The sequence below is a fragment of the Aethalodelphis obliquidens genome, unplaced genomic scaffold (genome assembly GCF_003676395.1).
Source record: "Aethalodelphis obliquidens isolate GAN/ISIS:26980383/991018 unplaced genomic scaffold, ASM367639v1 scaffold16, whole genome shotgun sequence".
NCBI classification, from domain to species: domain Eukaryota; kingdom Metazoa; phylum Chordata; class Mammalia; order Artiodactyla; family Delphinidae; genus Aethalodelphis; species Aethalodelphis obliquidens.
Window position 1 is genome coordinate 15,613,692 of NW_020837960.1, and position 14,020 is coordinate 15,627,711.

At 34.7% G+C, this 14,020-nt stretch overlaps 2 protein-coding genes across 6 annotated transcripts in view; one reads left to right on the forward strand and one right to left on the reverse strand.

Annotated features, from left to right (window-relative positions):
• The window catches only part of RB1 (RB transcriptional corepressor 1), a 135,354-nt gene that overhangs the window by 83,001 nt on the left and 38,333 nt on the right, over window positions 1-14,020 (forward strand). The gene's annotated exons all lie outside the window — the stretch shown is intronic.
• LPAR6 (lysophosphatidic acid receptor 6) lies at window positions 5,933-7,889 on the reverse strand. Its single transcript, XM_027116298.1, has one exon. It carries the CDS (start codon window positions 7,356-7,358, stop codon window positions 6,324-6,326), a length of 1,035 nt encoding a protein of 344 aa, XP_026972099.1. The 5' UTR covers window positions 7,359-7,889; the 3' UTR covers window positions 5,933-6,323.

Consider the following 14,020-nt stretch of genomic DNA (forward strand, 5'->3'; position numbering starts at 1 on the left):
TGCAGAGACCTGTTATGTGCCAGGCACCAATAGAGGAGGAGTTCTAGGTATTTTCTCTTTCTCTCCCATCCGTGTTATCCTTAGTTTTCTGACTGTAGCACAGGAGGTGGCACACACAGCCCACAGGCCAGCCACTCGACTTTGCACATACAGTCTTACTGGAGCGCAGCCATGCTCGCTCATTTCTGTTGTCTGTGGCTGCTCTTGCACTGTGATGCAGAGATGAGAAGTTGCAGCAGGATTGTGCAGCCTGCAGGCCTAAAATATTTACGTATAACCCTTGAAGAAAAGGTTTTCTGATTCCTGATGTACAATATTAACATGCTTCCCCAAATCTTACACATAGATAAGTGTCATAACCTTCCATATCTCTTCTATACTGTTTCCCATCCCGTTCCTTATTATTATTTTTTCTTTTGGTTTCTTGTGTTTCTTTTTGTAAAACAAGCAGATATATGTATGCTTTCTTATTTGGCCTTTTTCTTACAAAAAAGGTAGTATACTGTATGTACTCTTTTACACTTTACTTTTTCATTTAACAACACTTTCTGGAAATTACTCCTCCATATCAGTTCATAGAGCTCTTTTTAATTCCTTATTAAAGCTGCATAGTACTACACTGTGTACATGTGCAATAATTTATTCAACCAATTTTCTATGCTTGGACATCTAGGGAGTTTCCAGTGTTTTGCAGTTTCAAATAGTGCTGCACCTTGTACATATGTATTTTTATATTACTGAAAGTGTATCTTCAGGGTAAATACCTAGAAGTGGGATAAGTGTGTGTGTGTGTGTGTGTGTGTGTGTGTGTGTGTGTGTGTGTGTGTTAGGTATTGCCAGATTCCCATCCATTAGAGTTGTACCATTTTGTTTCCCACCAGCAGTATATGAATGTATCAATTTCTCCACAAGGGCTTCTCACTTAATTTTACCAAGTAACAACATTAAAATATTCTTCCCATCGTCATCTCCATCATTTCAAAAAGAAAGTCCATTTTAATAAGGGGGAAAGGATATAATCAAAATAAAAGATAAGAGAATCTCTTTAAATTTCAGTTGAATAAATATAGCTCTTATTGTGATTGTTTTTTTCTTTTTGCTGAAGACAGATGCATCTCTACCTTATAATCAGAGGGATGGGATTTTTTGAAATGCAAATGTAATCATGTCTGTCCTTCTACTTGAAATCCTTCAGGGCTTCCCACATCTCCTCAGATCTTAACGTGGCTATATCATGGCCTGTGTAAGATCTCAGCCCTAGATCTTCAGTCACTTTGGATTTGGTTTAATCCTTTCAATATACCATGTTCTCTCCAGCAGGGCCTTTGCATGTGCTACTCCCCTTACCACCATTAAAGGAATAGACAAGTCAGAAAAACCAGATTCTTACCTGGCTCTACCGTAACTTGTATGTGACCTTATGAAGTTACTTAGCCTTTTAGTTCTTCAGTTTCTTCTACCTAAGGTGAAGTAGTTGTATCAGATGACCTCCAGACTCTTTCAGTTTTAAATTATGAATTTACCAGAATTCATTTTGATAGGAAGATAATGGAACTCAGCACATTCACCCTATGGCTAATAACTGTAACTTTGCTGTAAAAACACATATTTGTTTCTCATTCTTTTTTTTTTTTGTAGATATTCCTATTTTTATTTAGGTAAAATTGGTATATAATATTATATAAATTTCACATGTACAGCATTGTAATTTGACGGCTGGATACATTACAAAAAAATCATCACCAAAAATCTAGTGACCATTGATCACCATACAGTAAATCCCCTTCACCCAATTCACCCACCCCTTAGCCCTTTCTCTCTAGTAATCACCAGTCTGTTCTCTGTATCTATAAGTCTGTTTTTGTTTTGTTTGTTCATTTGTTTTGTTTTCTTAGATTCCACATGAGTAAAATCGTTTGGTATTTATCTTTCTCCATCTGACTTATTTCACTTAGCAGAATACCTCCTAGATCCATCCATGTTGTCGCAAATGGCAAGACTTTTTTTTTTTTATGGCTGAGTACCATTTATTCAAACAAATATATAACAAATTCTTTATCCATTAATCCATTGATGGGCTTTTAGGTGGTTTCCATATCTTGGCTATTGTAAATAATGGTACAGTGACCATAGAGGTGTATGTATCTTTTCAAATGAGTGTTTTTGTATTCTTCAGATAAATACTCACAAGGGGAACAGCTAGATCATATAGTAGTTCTATTCTTAATTTTTTGAGGAATCTCCATACTGTTTTCCATAGTTGCTACACCAATTTACATTTCCACCAGCACTGCAGGAGGGTTCCCTTTTCTTCACATCCTCGTCAACACGGTTTGAGAATAGTCATTCTGACAGGTGTGAAGTGATATTGTGGTTTTGATTTGCATTTCCCTAATAATTAGTGATGTTGAACATCTTTTCATGTTCCTGTTGGCCATAAATATTTATTTAACTTTAATTATTTTCAAAAGGTATCTGATTGGTTGAATCTATATGAGTAAAGCAAGTTTTGAGTTTGAAAACTGATTATTAAATTCATGAATTATCTCTACTTCTGCAGTCCTGCATCTTGAGTTCTGTTTTGGCCACTGCTTCTAGCACTGATAATTTTGTACGCTTTTAAGGAGTTACTGGAATAAATCCTTTTTTTTTTTTAAATAAATTTGTTTATTTATTTATTTATTTTTGTCTGTCTTGGGTCTTTGTTGCTGGCTTTCTCTAGTTGCGGCGAGTGGGGGCTATTCTTCATTGCGCTGTGTGGGCTTCTTATTGCAGTGGCTTCTCTTGTTGCAGAGCACGGGCTCTAGGCGCATGAGCTTCAGTAGTTGTGGCTCACGGTCTCAGTAGTTGTGGCTCACGGGCTTTAGAGCGCAGGCTCAGTAGTTGTGGCGCACGGGTTAGTTGCTCCGCGGCATGTGGGATCTTCCTGGACCAGGACTCGAACCTGTGTCCCCTGCATTGGCAGGTGGATTCTTAACCACTGCACCACCAGGTAAGTCCCTGGAATAAATCTTTTTGAGAGATGGAGGAAGGGGAAAGACTTGCTAAAAAAGTTTGCCTGGAGTTAATTTCATACTCTTTAATTATCCCTGTCTGTTGCCCTGTTTAATTGATATTCTTTGTACTTTTATAAAATTGACTGTCAAAAAATGGGTAGCAGACATCAAGAAAAAAAGATGAAGAAAGAGATAAAATAGAAATTTGAGAATTAGTGATTTTTAGGACAGTGTATATGTTGATCTCTGGAAAATGCTATTTAAGAAATATTGTTGATCATTAAATAATCTTGTTGATTTAAATATATTCTGTGTCCTTAAATTTGTCCATTTGTTCTTTTTAATTTGGAATTTATTTCTTAGAAGTCATGTTATAAATGGATGATTTGGTTTTCAGGATAGCTCAAAAGAGCTTTTTAAAAACAATTTCCCTTAGGATTACCTTAAGATTCATCCACTAGGAAGCACTATTTATGAAATCTTATATATAAAAGTTCATTCACAACTAAGAGCACACAGGTCACATCTTCCCTCATTTGTGACATCTGCGGTTAGATTTGGCATGCAGACATTTAAAAAGTTTGGGTGTTGGGAGATAGTTAAGATTTTGCAAGGCATTGCAAGGCATTAATACATTGACAAAAGACCAAGTACCTCGTTCATCAGAAGTCCAAAATTGCAATTGCTTCAGATTCTTGCTAGCTGCATACCAGTCAAATTAAATGTTTCTCAATTGGGTATATGAAATTTGCTGATGTTCAGTTTCCTATTTTATGTTCCTCAAATGAGTGACTGATTCTTTAAATACCAATTCTATAATTAAGATTTATACCTCAAATTTACTTTCGGTATTTCGAATGTAGAATATGAAGACAAAACTCCTTGATAAAGTAGTGTCTTAAGTTCCTTTTAATGTATGGATATAATACATATATTTTCATACATTGTTTTGGTAAACTAGCTACTTGGTTGATATTTTCTTAGAAAAGATCATTTCTAAGTTCAGAGCCCATCATTAGGATGCTGGAAAGCTGTTTTCCACACCTCGAAACTTTTTTCGTCTTACTTCTTTTCCTTTGAGGGAAGTTAATATGGAAAGGAAGATTAGATAAATTATCTACTCTTTTATAAAGATGTTAAAAACAGTGGGCACAGTGTCTGCGGGGCGGGGCGGGGGGTTGTATTGTCACTCTAAGGAAACAAAAAGTGAATTCTCAGAGTTCCTTAAATACAGGTTTTCTGGGTAAAGGGGAAAGAGAAAACCTTCTAAATGTATAATTTACTTTAAAGTGCAGTGCTAACAGAGGAAAATAACTTTAGTACCCTTTCTGTCCCTGTAGTTAAGATTTACCCAGGATTTGAAGTTCTGGATAAGAAAACTAATATTTATCTGTTATGTATTACTTTGTGAAGAATCTTATAAAACTTTTGATTCATCTTCCTGTTGACAAGCGGGCAACAAAAATTTCTCCAGTGAGCACAGTAACAACAACTATCTGATGACTATTTTGCTTGTATTTTAAAATAGCATCCATGCTTTGAGATCTTGCTTACAGATATTTAAGCCGAGGAAAGTTCTGAGAAATCTGTTACAAACTCACTGCCCCTTTCTTCCACATCGTTAAGTTGTTAGTTGCTTTCCAACTCAAAAATATGTGTTTAGAGTGCTTAATGTATTTGTTTTTTCTGAAGAATATCAAATAAAATCACTTCAGCATCAGTTGAAGAAAACATGTTTACAACATATATACTTCTCTTGGGATATAAAGAACTATGCTTAATTTCTTCACTAGTTTTTTTTTTTTTAGGGATTTATTTTGCTTCAGGTTTATCTAAAGGAAGTTATAGCTCTGTAAAGAAAACCCCCCACTGTTATTTTTTTGAAAACAGATTTGCTTATTTAGCTTACTTACTTACTATAATTTATTTGAAGTCATTGCAGCTCAAATCCAGAGAACAGCAAAAATCAAATTTAAATCTTTAAAACAAAGAGTGTTTGTCCAAAGTTGTATTCAGGACTTGGAAGATTGAAAATGTAAAAATCAGATACGTTGAATGCTAAATTTAATTATATGTCTTTCTTCTCAAGTAAAAAGAATATTTTTTTAGCTAACTTTGGAAAACTGCTTGAATTTGTAAAAAAAGATGTGTTGGAAAATGAAAAAGTTTCAGTGTAATTGGTGCTTTATATCTAAATTATAGCTCAAAGCAATACCTTTTTTATGTTTAGTGAAATGAAAGTGTAATTGTACTTAGTTATTTGGCCCTGCAGTTTTGCTGCTTTTTATAGAAGGAACTATGTCCTTACTTCATAGATTATTTTGACATACAGTAACATTTTGCCTACTTGAAATAATATATTCAGCTATTCAGTGGCTTCAGTGGTCAAAAGATATATATTGATCACTTTCTAAGTGCCAAGTATTATAGCTCACTATCTAGGTTGCTTCTCTGATCTAAAATACTTAAAATACAGGTTATTTATTGTGACATAAATATACCTTTAAAGTGTACCTGTAATAGTATTTTCTTTTAATTTACTTAGCAAAATAACATTTTGTTAGTTTCCTCCTTTCTCAGTTTTTGTGGCATATATCATTTTTAAATTGGCTGCTGTTAAATGCAGAAAATGGATCAAAAGAGTAATTTTAAAACATACTATACTGTGTGGATAGCATCTGCTTTTTACGAATTGCATACAAAGGCAAAATCCTAAATATTATCTCTGAGCGTGACTGCTTGAAAGCCTCAAATAGTGTCAGTATGTCATTCTACAGAACACTACATTCTTTACTGTTTTTTGAAAAATGCTGTAAAAACGCTTACTGAATATTTCAAATTTCTCTTTCTCATTTATGTTGCTATAGTTTAAGAAACATGATTAGTAGTTTCAATTCAGATTGAAATCAAAATTAGATATATACTGAATAAAAGTATTAAACACTTAAATGAAACTTTTAATATTTGTTAATTATCCAGTATAAAATTACTAAGACATTCAAAGACCATACAGATGGTCACCACATGACTTACATCATAGTTTCTTTTAGAGTTTGAACAACTTTAGGGATTTTTTTTTTTTTAATGAAGAGGAAGGTACAAATCAAAATGGCTCAGAAAAATAAAATGGAGTATATACAAGAGTAGAATACGTTTTAATGCTTAACACATCGAATACATTTTTTTAAAATGAAAAACTTTAAAATGTCCACATGTTTATTTTCTTTCAGAGGTGGAGAAATAGTTGTCCAAGAAAACACTTTTCACAGTTGAAGGAACTTGGAGGTTCTGTCCCAGTGAAGTCCCAGTGGTTTTATTTAAGGCAGCTTATATTGTAGATTCGTTGTCAAATATCTTATTTTTTAAGGTCTGTAGGTTATGTTGAATAAAGTTCTCTGTGCCTTGAACTTCAGAGAATCTGGAGTCGCTTCTCCTGGTAGACCAGTTTTTCATTTTTATTGAATTCTGAATCGTGTCTGACGTGAAGTAGTAAACTATAGGGTCAAAGCAACAGTTTAAAACAGCAATGCAGAGAGTGATTGGGTACATGGTCCTTACCGCTGTTGCTGCTGAGCAATTAACAAACGTCTGTGTTCTCATAAGAGAATATAAAATAAGGTTGATGTTGTAAGGCACGAAACAGAAACAGAATATGACCAAATGTACAAAAATCATTCTTAAAACCTTAGTTTTGTTTATTTTGCTTCTACTTAATGTAAGAGGTTTATTTAAAGTTCTTAGCACCATACTAGAACAAGTTACGTTTAAAATTAGAGGAATAAAAAATCCCACTATTTCGATGAAAATTACAATCCTTGAGAGATATGTTTTCCATGTGGCTTCTGGGAAATTTTCAAAGCAGGCTTCTGAGGTATTGTTACCCTGAGAGTGGGTAGACTGAAAAAAAACTGCTGGTGCACTTCCTCCCATCACAGTTAACCATACAGCAATGCAAACGATTTTTGCATTTCGTTTGGTTCTTAGAGTCTTTGACTTAAATGGGTAGACGATTGCCAGAAATCGGTCGGCACTAATACAGGTTAAGAAAAGAATGCTTCCGTACATGTTGGTATAAAACAGCATCACTGAAATTTTACAAAGTAAATCTCCAAATGGCCAATTCCGTGTTGCAAAGTAAAATATCCTGAAGGGTAAAGTAAAAACGAAAAGCAAGTCTGACATTGCCAAGTTAATCATATATGTTGTTGTTTCATTTCGCACTTTGAGAGCGCAGACGAAAATGTGTATGGCAACACAGTTGGATATTAACCCAAGCACAAACACCATGCTAAACATGCACCCGTACAAAGTGTACTTAAAGGAATCATCATAGACGCAGTGGGAGCTGTTATTGCTTACCATTATAAAGTCACGTCCAGTTTACAGTGTTGAAGTCCTTTGGTCAGCTGCGGTCTCCTTTGGTATTCAGATTGTGACCCCTTTATAACCTCCAATGTATTTGCAAATCCTTTGGATCTTTGCGTGATTTTATAAATATTTCTTTTTCTTCCAAAAGAGACATGAAATTTGTTGCTGTAAAGTTTCCACTTGGTTCTTCAATAAGAAAATATTTTCATTTTCAAATCTCCAGAAAATCCGTGATTCCAGGGCTACGTTTAAAAAACGCAGTCAGTGAAGCCAATCCATTGGATTATAAATTTTAAATAAAAGCTGTGTTCTGAGATGGAAGAAAACTATTCGTCTGGTAAACTTCAGTTTCAGTTGTTAAGATGAATATTCCAAAATGAAAGTTTCTTTATGCTCCAGAACGTTTAAGCTAAAGTTAGCAATCTTATTTTGCTTTTCAACACAAAGTTTCAGAGACTTAAACATTCCCAGTTCGGTGTCATTTACTTCTTGCTCCTTCCTTCTAAATGAGGTTTTCCTCTTCCGTATTCCTGCAGTGGATCCCAGATGGTGGTAAGCAGAGGAGTCTTTCAAAGGTTCCGAAATAAATTCCTAAGCGTGTTAGCTCTTGCTGAATCGAGGCCTTTTCCTCGGTTACCAGCTGTATTGTGAGATGGGCTTTCTCTGAAGAGAAAACGAAAGGCGTGCTAGATTTGTAGTATGACATCACAGGAAGAAGAGGCTGGACTTGGACAAAGAAAGGTTTCAGCCCAGTTTGTTTGCAGTTCCTTTAATCTGATAACGTGTCTGCTGGGAATACACCTAGGAGGCTTGCAAAGGGCCACTGACTGTTGAGCTGAGCAGTCTGCCCATTACCTCTTTTTATGCAGAAATGCCTCTGGAATGTTGGCCACCTCTCAGGGAGTTTTCTTTTCTTTTTTTTTTTTTCTTTTTATTCTTTCTTTCTTTTTGGTAGTAGTAATTGAGAGAGGACAAAAATCAGTATGTGATTGCTTTTGTGTTTTGGATATGACTTTTTTTTGGAACTAAAATGTGTATGTGTATTTATAAACTGAAATTGTTAGTGATATCTTAATATGACATTTTAAAAATCTGTTTACTGACTGTATAAGAAAAATTGAATCGTTAGTTATAAAAAGGATTTGAGTTGAGAGACCAAGTTTTGCCACTCTTGGCTTCTGTTTTCCATAGTTGCTCCTCAAGATTTAATTTAATTCCCATGATTGTGAGTGGCTCCAATCCTGGATCTCTTTACTTTTTGATAAACAATTTTCTCACATTCTTACCTCTTTCCTATAAAATTAAATTAATATTTTACAGCACTTCCAATTTTTTAAATCACTTCCACCAAAGAATAAACTTTATTTTATTTTTTATAAATTTATTTATTTTTGGCTGTGTTGGGTCTTCATTGCTGTGCGCAGGCTTTCTCTAGTTGCAGCGAGCGGGGGGCTACTCTTCATCTTGGTGTGCGTGCTTCTCATTGCAGTGGCTTCTCTTGTTGCAGAGCACGGGCTCTAGGCGCGCGGGCTTCAGTAGTTGCAGCATGCGGGCTCAGTAGTTGTGGCGCACGGGCTCAGTAGTTGTGGCTCACGGGCTCTAGAGCACAGACTCAGTGGTTGTGGCGCATGGGCTTAGTTGCTCTGCGGCATGTGGGATCTTCCCAGACCAGGGCTCGAACCCGTGTCTCCTGCATTGGCAGGCGGATCAAAGAATAAATTTTAAAATGTTTATGTTTGGTGTGGTATTAATCTTACAGAACAAAATTGTGTCTTTTAACAAAAAATTTTTTGCCTAAATTCATTGAAATAAATTTTGGAAAATAAAAGTTATACTACTTGGCTAAGTTTTAGGTTTGGAATTTTAATTCCCTCCAGCCCTCCCTTTACCCCTCTTAATATGACATTAACTATGTATTGGAATATGGGTCAGATTTTGTTTTCATTTAAAAGCTCATGTGAGTGGTTTCTCTCTATGTATTTAAAGTATACTCATTTTTTAAAGCCCAAAGAAATCAGAAGAAAGTATGTGTGGGAAAGGGGTAGTTGAATGTAGATGTTATTTCCTCAGGGATTGAGGATATCACAACCTGTGGACACATACATGTTTCTTTTATTTTAAATTACCATTTTTCAGAAAAGGCTATATCCAGTTGTGGTTTACTGTTATTATTTTTTAGTTTGGTTTCATTTGAGCTGAAGCCCTTCCTTTCGAGTATCAATTAAGGAAATTTGAGAAATTTAAGAGCAGTTTATTTTTCTTTCATAAATTACTTAGCTAATTTAAAACTAATATTTTTCAGTAACGTGTTTTGTGCTGATTTTGTACCTTTTTAATTTGGGCTTCACTCTCATGCTTAGCAACTTTTGTTGTTTGTTGATGAATCTCCCCCTGAATTATAATCTATTTTTGTTGTTTTGACTAGGAAATTTACCTATAATCAAGTGACACAAAAAAATATGAGTATTACTTACAACCAATAAACTTAAAACGTTAAGGGCTGAATTTCTTTGTATCATGTTGATATGGAAAAGAGGTAGTGTGTGTTCATATAAGAAGACAGGTGGATACCTAGAGTGAACAGTAATGAAGAGAGTAGTTAATGAGCTTGTGTTCTTACTGGAGAAAAATTTCTGTTATAGTTTCTCAGTAATCGACTTTCAGATTGATAATCTCTTCTCTAGTCATCATTAAATAATGAAATTTAAGCAGTTATATGCCCTGACTTTGTTTACTTTTACCTTCATTTTGAATATGGCATTGTCCCATAAAACGTACTAATTCTACATTGGAATATTCTTCCACATGTTGATGATGTCATTCACTTGACTTAATGCTCACTTAACTGTTCATTTGTAGTTTTTTCATGTTTGAGTTACTGGTGCTTAAAAATAGATCACTGTTCGTTGAATTAAACTTTTTTTTATTATCAGTATATTAGTATATGTTTGTATTTCCAGTTTTACACAATGCTTGACCCTTGGTGGATACTCACATGTTTGCTGAGGAATGAATTATACTGATAAACTGGAATTTTATTGAGAGTTGTTTCTACTGAGGAAGAGCAATAGCAGAAGGACTATCTGTTTTAACAGGAAGAAGATCATTGAATGCTAGATTTTTCAAGACATTTAATTTGACTTCTAATTAAGGAGCCAAAGTGAAATTAGATACCTTTAAAATTCCTTAGGTTAAGATTTGAGAACCGTAGAGTAACTGCTTACAAAAGGGAGTTAAATGAATCCAAGGACTCGAGGATCTTTAATAGTTGCTTTTGTATGTGATAGAGACCAAACCAGTTTAGTGTGAGATTTGTATACTTCTAAAAGTTAAGTCTAGGATTCAGGTGGTTTCTTGAATGAGTTTTTTTAGGGGGTGAAATGACTACAGCTGATTTGAAATTTAATGAATCTCATTATATAACTCATCACTTTACAGATTTTTATTACATCAAGAAGCCAGGTCAATAACCAGCTAGCCTATAAAGTACATGTTTTATTCATCACTATAGTAATGGTATAGTTGTGTTTTAGTGTGTAACTTATTTTTTTGTTATCGGTTTGAGAGAGAGTACTCTGTTAACTATTATGAGTTTAAGGATATGAGTAACTTCTGAGTTCTTATCTAAATTTCTGCTACAACTGTGGCTTTGAGAAGGCAAGAAATCTGACTTTTTCATACCTGATTGAAAATAGGCTTTGGTCTGTCATACAGAGTGAAGTAAATCAGGAAGAGAAAAACATATACTGTATGCTAACACATATATATGGAATCTAAAAAAAAAAAAAGTGGTCCTGAAGAACCTAGGGGCAGGACAGGAATAAAGATGCAAACGTAGAGAATGGACTTGAGGATATGGGGAGGGGGAAGGGTAAGCTGGGACAAAGTGAGAGAGTGGCATGGACATATATACACTACCAAACGTAAAATAGATAGCTAGTGGGAAGCAGCCGCATAGCACAGGGAGATCAGCTTGGTGCTTTGTGACCACCTAGAGGGGTGGGATAGGGAGGGTGGGAGGGAGACGCAAGACGGAAGAGATATGGGGACATATGTATATGTATAGCTGATTCACTTGGATATAAAGCAGCAACTAACACCATTGTAAAGCAATTATACTCCAATAAAGATGTTAAAAAAAATAAAATAAAACATGGGCAATTTTTCATCAAACAAAACAAAACAAAATAGGCTTTGTTGAACACCCGTTATAAACAAATAATGTGTAAAGTGGGCTCCTCAGCCATTCTTCCTTTCTGTTCTTTTTCATATTGGTTATTTCTAGCCTTGATAGTAATACCAGTTTTATGTTGTCCCTTTTTTATTTTCTCTGCTATCTTTTTAGACTAACCCTGTCACTCTTATCTATATAGTTGTTATGGTGTCTTATCTTGTCTTACTTCTAGTCCCACCAGTTTCCCCTGCCAGACAGACACAGATCAAGTCATGAATGAATCAACTATTTATTGATTTATACCCTTCTTGCTTCCAAAAAGGATTTAAAGCAGATTATAATTTTAAAACTGTCCAAACTGATGAAACTAAATATTTAAGATTTTTATTTTATAGAAATTATACCTACATTTAAGAAGTTTAAAAAGAAAGTCAGTGTGGAACAGTTAAAGTTTTTAAATGTGAGAAATGTGAGGAAAATTATTCTAAATATTAGTCATATCCATTATCCTAAAAATTATTCATTTTGAATGTAATAAATGTTTGCAAAAAGCAATAAATAAAAATCTTAAAACACAAATTCATTAACACATTAGTAAAAGAATAAAAGCCAGTACAACATGGGAAAGAGAAGGGTGGGAGGAGCAGTGTGAGAAGGGCAGAAAAATCTAGGCTAAGGGGAACTGCTGCATTTGACACAAGGCAGAAAAGGAAAATATAGTAGATTATGTAGTTTTCATTTAATGAAAGAAAATGTTCCAGGGTGTCAAGGAAAAAACTTTGCTTTATCTCAGAAATATATTGTGAATCTTTACACATGAACCACAGCAGATTGTGTTCTAATGGTAGAACGTGTGCCATTTCTTGTTGGCCCTCAATTTAGGAAAAGCACCCAATGTCAAATTGTGGTTCTGGGAGAATGTATTATTTGTTGGAAGATTAAGATAGTCCAAATATATGTGGTAGTGTGGTTTATGCTGAAGCAAATTTGACAATATAGTGCAAAGGATCTCACCTGATGACCTTAAAATCGCTGAAACCCCTGTTGTATACACTCTCCTGGGGACAGGTCTTGTGGCTTTGATTAGATTCTCAAACAAGATTATGACTAAGAACAGGTAAGAAACCACAGTCTAAAGAAATGAAGGATTAGCAAATCCTGTAGGCTATTCCACTGAAGTATCTGGAAGTTGAAATCTTTTGAAAGTCTTTTTCTATGGATAGCCTAAAAGGAATCTTAAACTATTAGTTGCTAATGCAGATTCTTTATAAATGAAGTTAAGATGTGTGTATGTAGGCAATTAAATGTTAATCTGTGTATTTATTTATTTATTTATTTTTGGTTATTCTGTCCTTTTTACTTTTTCTTTTTAATTTATTTATTTATATTTGGGTGCGTTGGGTCTTCGTTGCTATGCGTGGTCTTTCTCTAGTTGCGGCGAGCGGGAGCTACTCTTCGTTGCAGTGCGCGGGCTTCTCATTGCAGTGGCTTCTCTTGTTGTGGAGCGCACAGGCTTCAATAGTTGTGACACGCAGGCTCAGTAGTTGTGGCTCGCAGGCTCTAGAGCGCAGGCTCAGTAGTTGTGGTGCACGGGCTTAGTTGCTCCGTAGCATGTGGGATCTTCCCAGACCAGGGCTTGAACCCGTGTCCCCTGCATTGGCAGACAGATTCTTAACCACTGTGCCACCAGGGAAGTCCTCTTTTTATTATAAATAGGAAAGTAAGAAAGTGTTGTGTTAAGAGCAGAAGCAGAGAATCAGAGAAACTTAATATGCATTCACTTGACCTTTCTAGGATTCTAGCTTCTTGGCTGTATAGTGAGGGAGTTGGACTGTTCAAAGGTGCTTTCCTGTTTGTATATCTGATTCCAGTTCTTTGAATGCTTAAGCTTTTAGGTTGGGTTTTTTCACTCTTAGGTATAACAAATCAAGAAGTCACTTTTCATTCTTTATGTTTAAGGATTTCTAATTTTGAAACCAGTTTGTATATGTACAAGAATTATTCTTTGCTTAAGCCAGGAGTCTCATTGTATGAGAAGAGTTTTGTTAATATCTTATCATGCTGTCAAGATTAAACATTTAAAAGAAAGCCCTTCCTTTATATTTCTATAACATTCTTCTCTAAAAGACCTTTCTTTTCCAAAACACAAACAAGATACTATGTTCTTTTACTATAAAATTGATCAAAGAGGAATTGTTCAAAACTTTAAAGTATTCTCTCATTAAAAGTTTTGATGGCCGTAATTGGAGTTGTACCTAAAATAACGTTGAGAATATGAGATACATAAAAAAATTGGATGAGAAAGTATGTGAAGTAAATATGTTCAAGTTTAAAAGAAAGTGTGGAACAGTGAAATTTTTAAATGTAAGAAAAATATTCTAAATTTATTTTATTCATTTTGAATGCAGCAAATGTTTGCCTTGATGAGAAGCGTTTCTTCAGGGCCTTTTTCCATCTCAAATTTGTACCTGTGAAAACAGTT

Coding starts and splice junctions, on each gene's coding strand:
- LPAR6 (XM_027116298.1), bottom strand. CDS start 7,358: ATGGTAAGCAATAACAGCTCCCACTGCGTCTATGATGATTCCTTTAAG.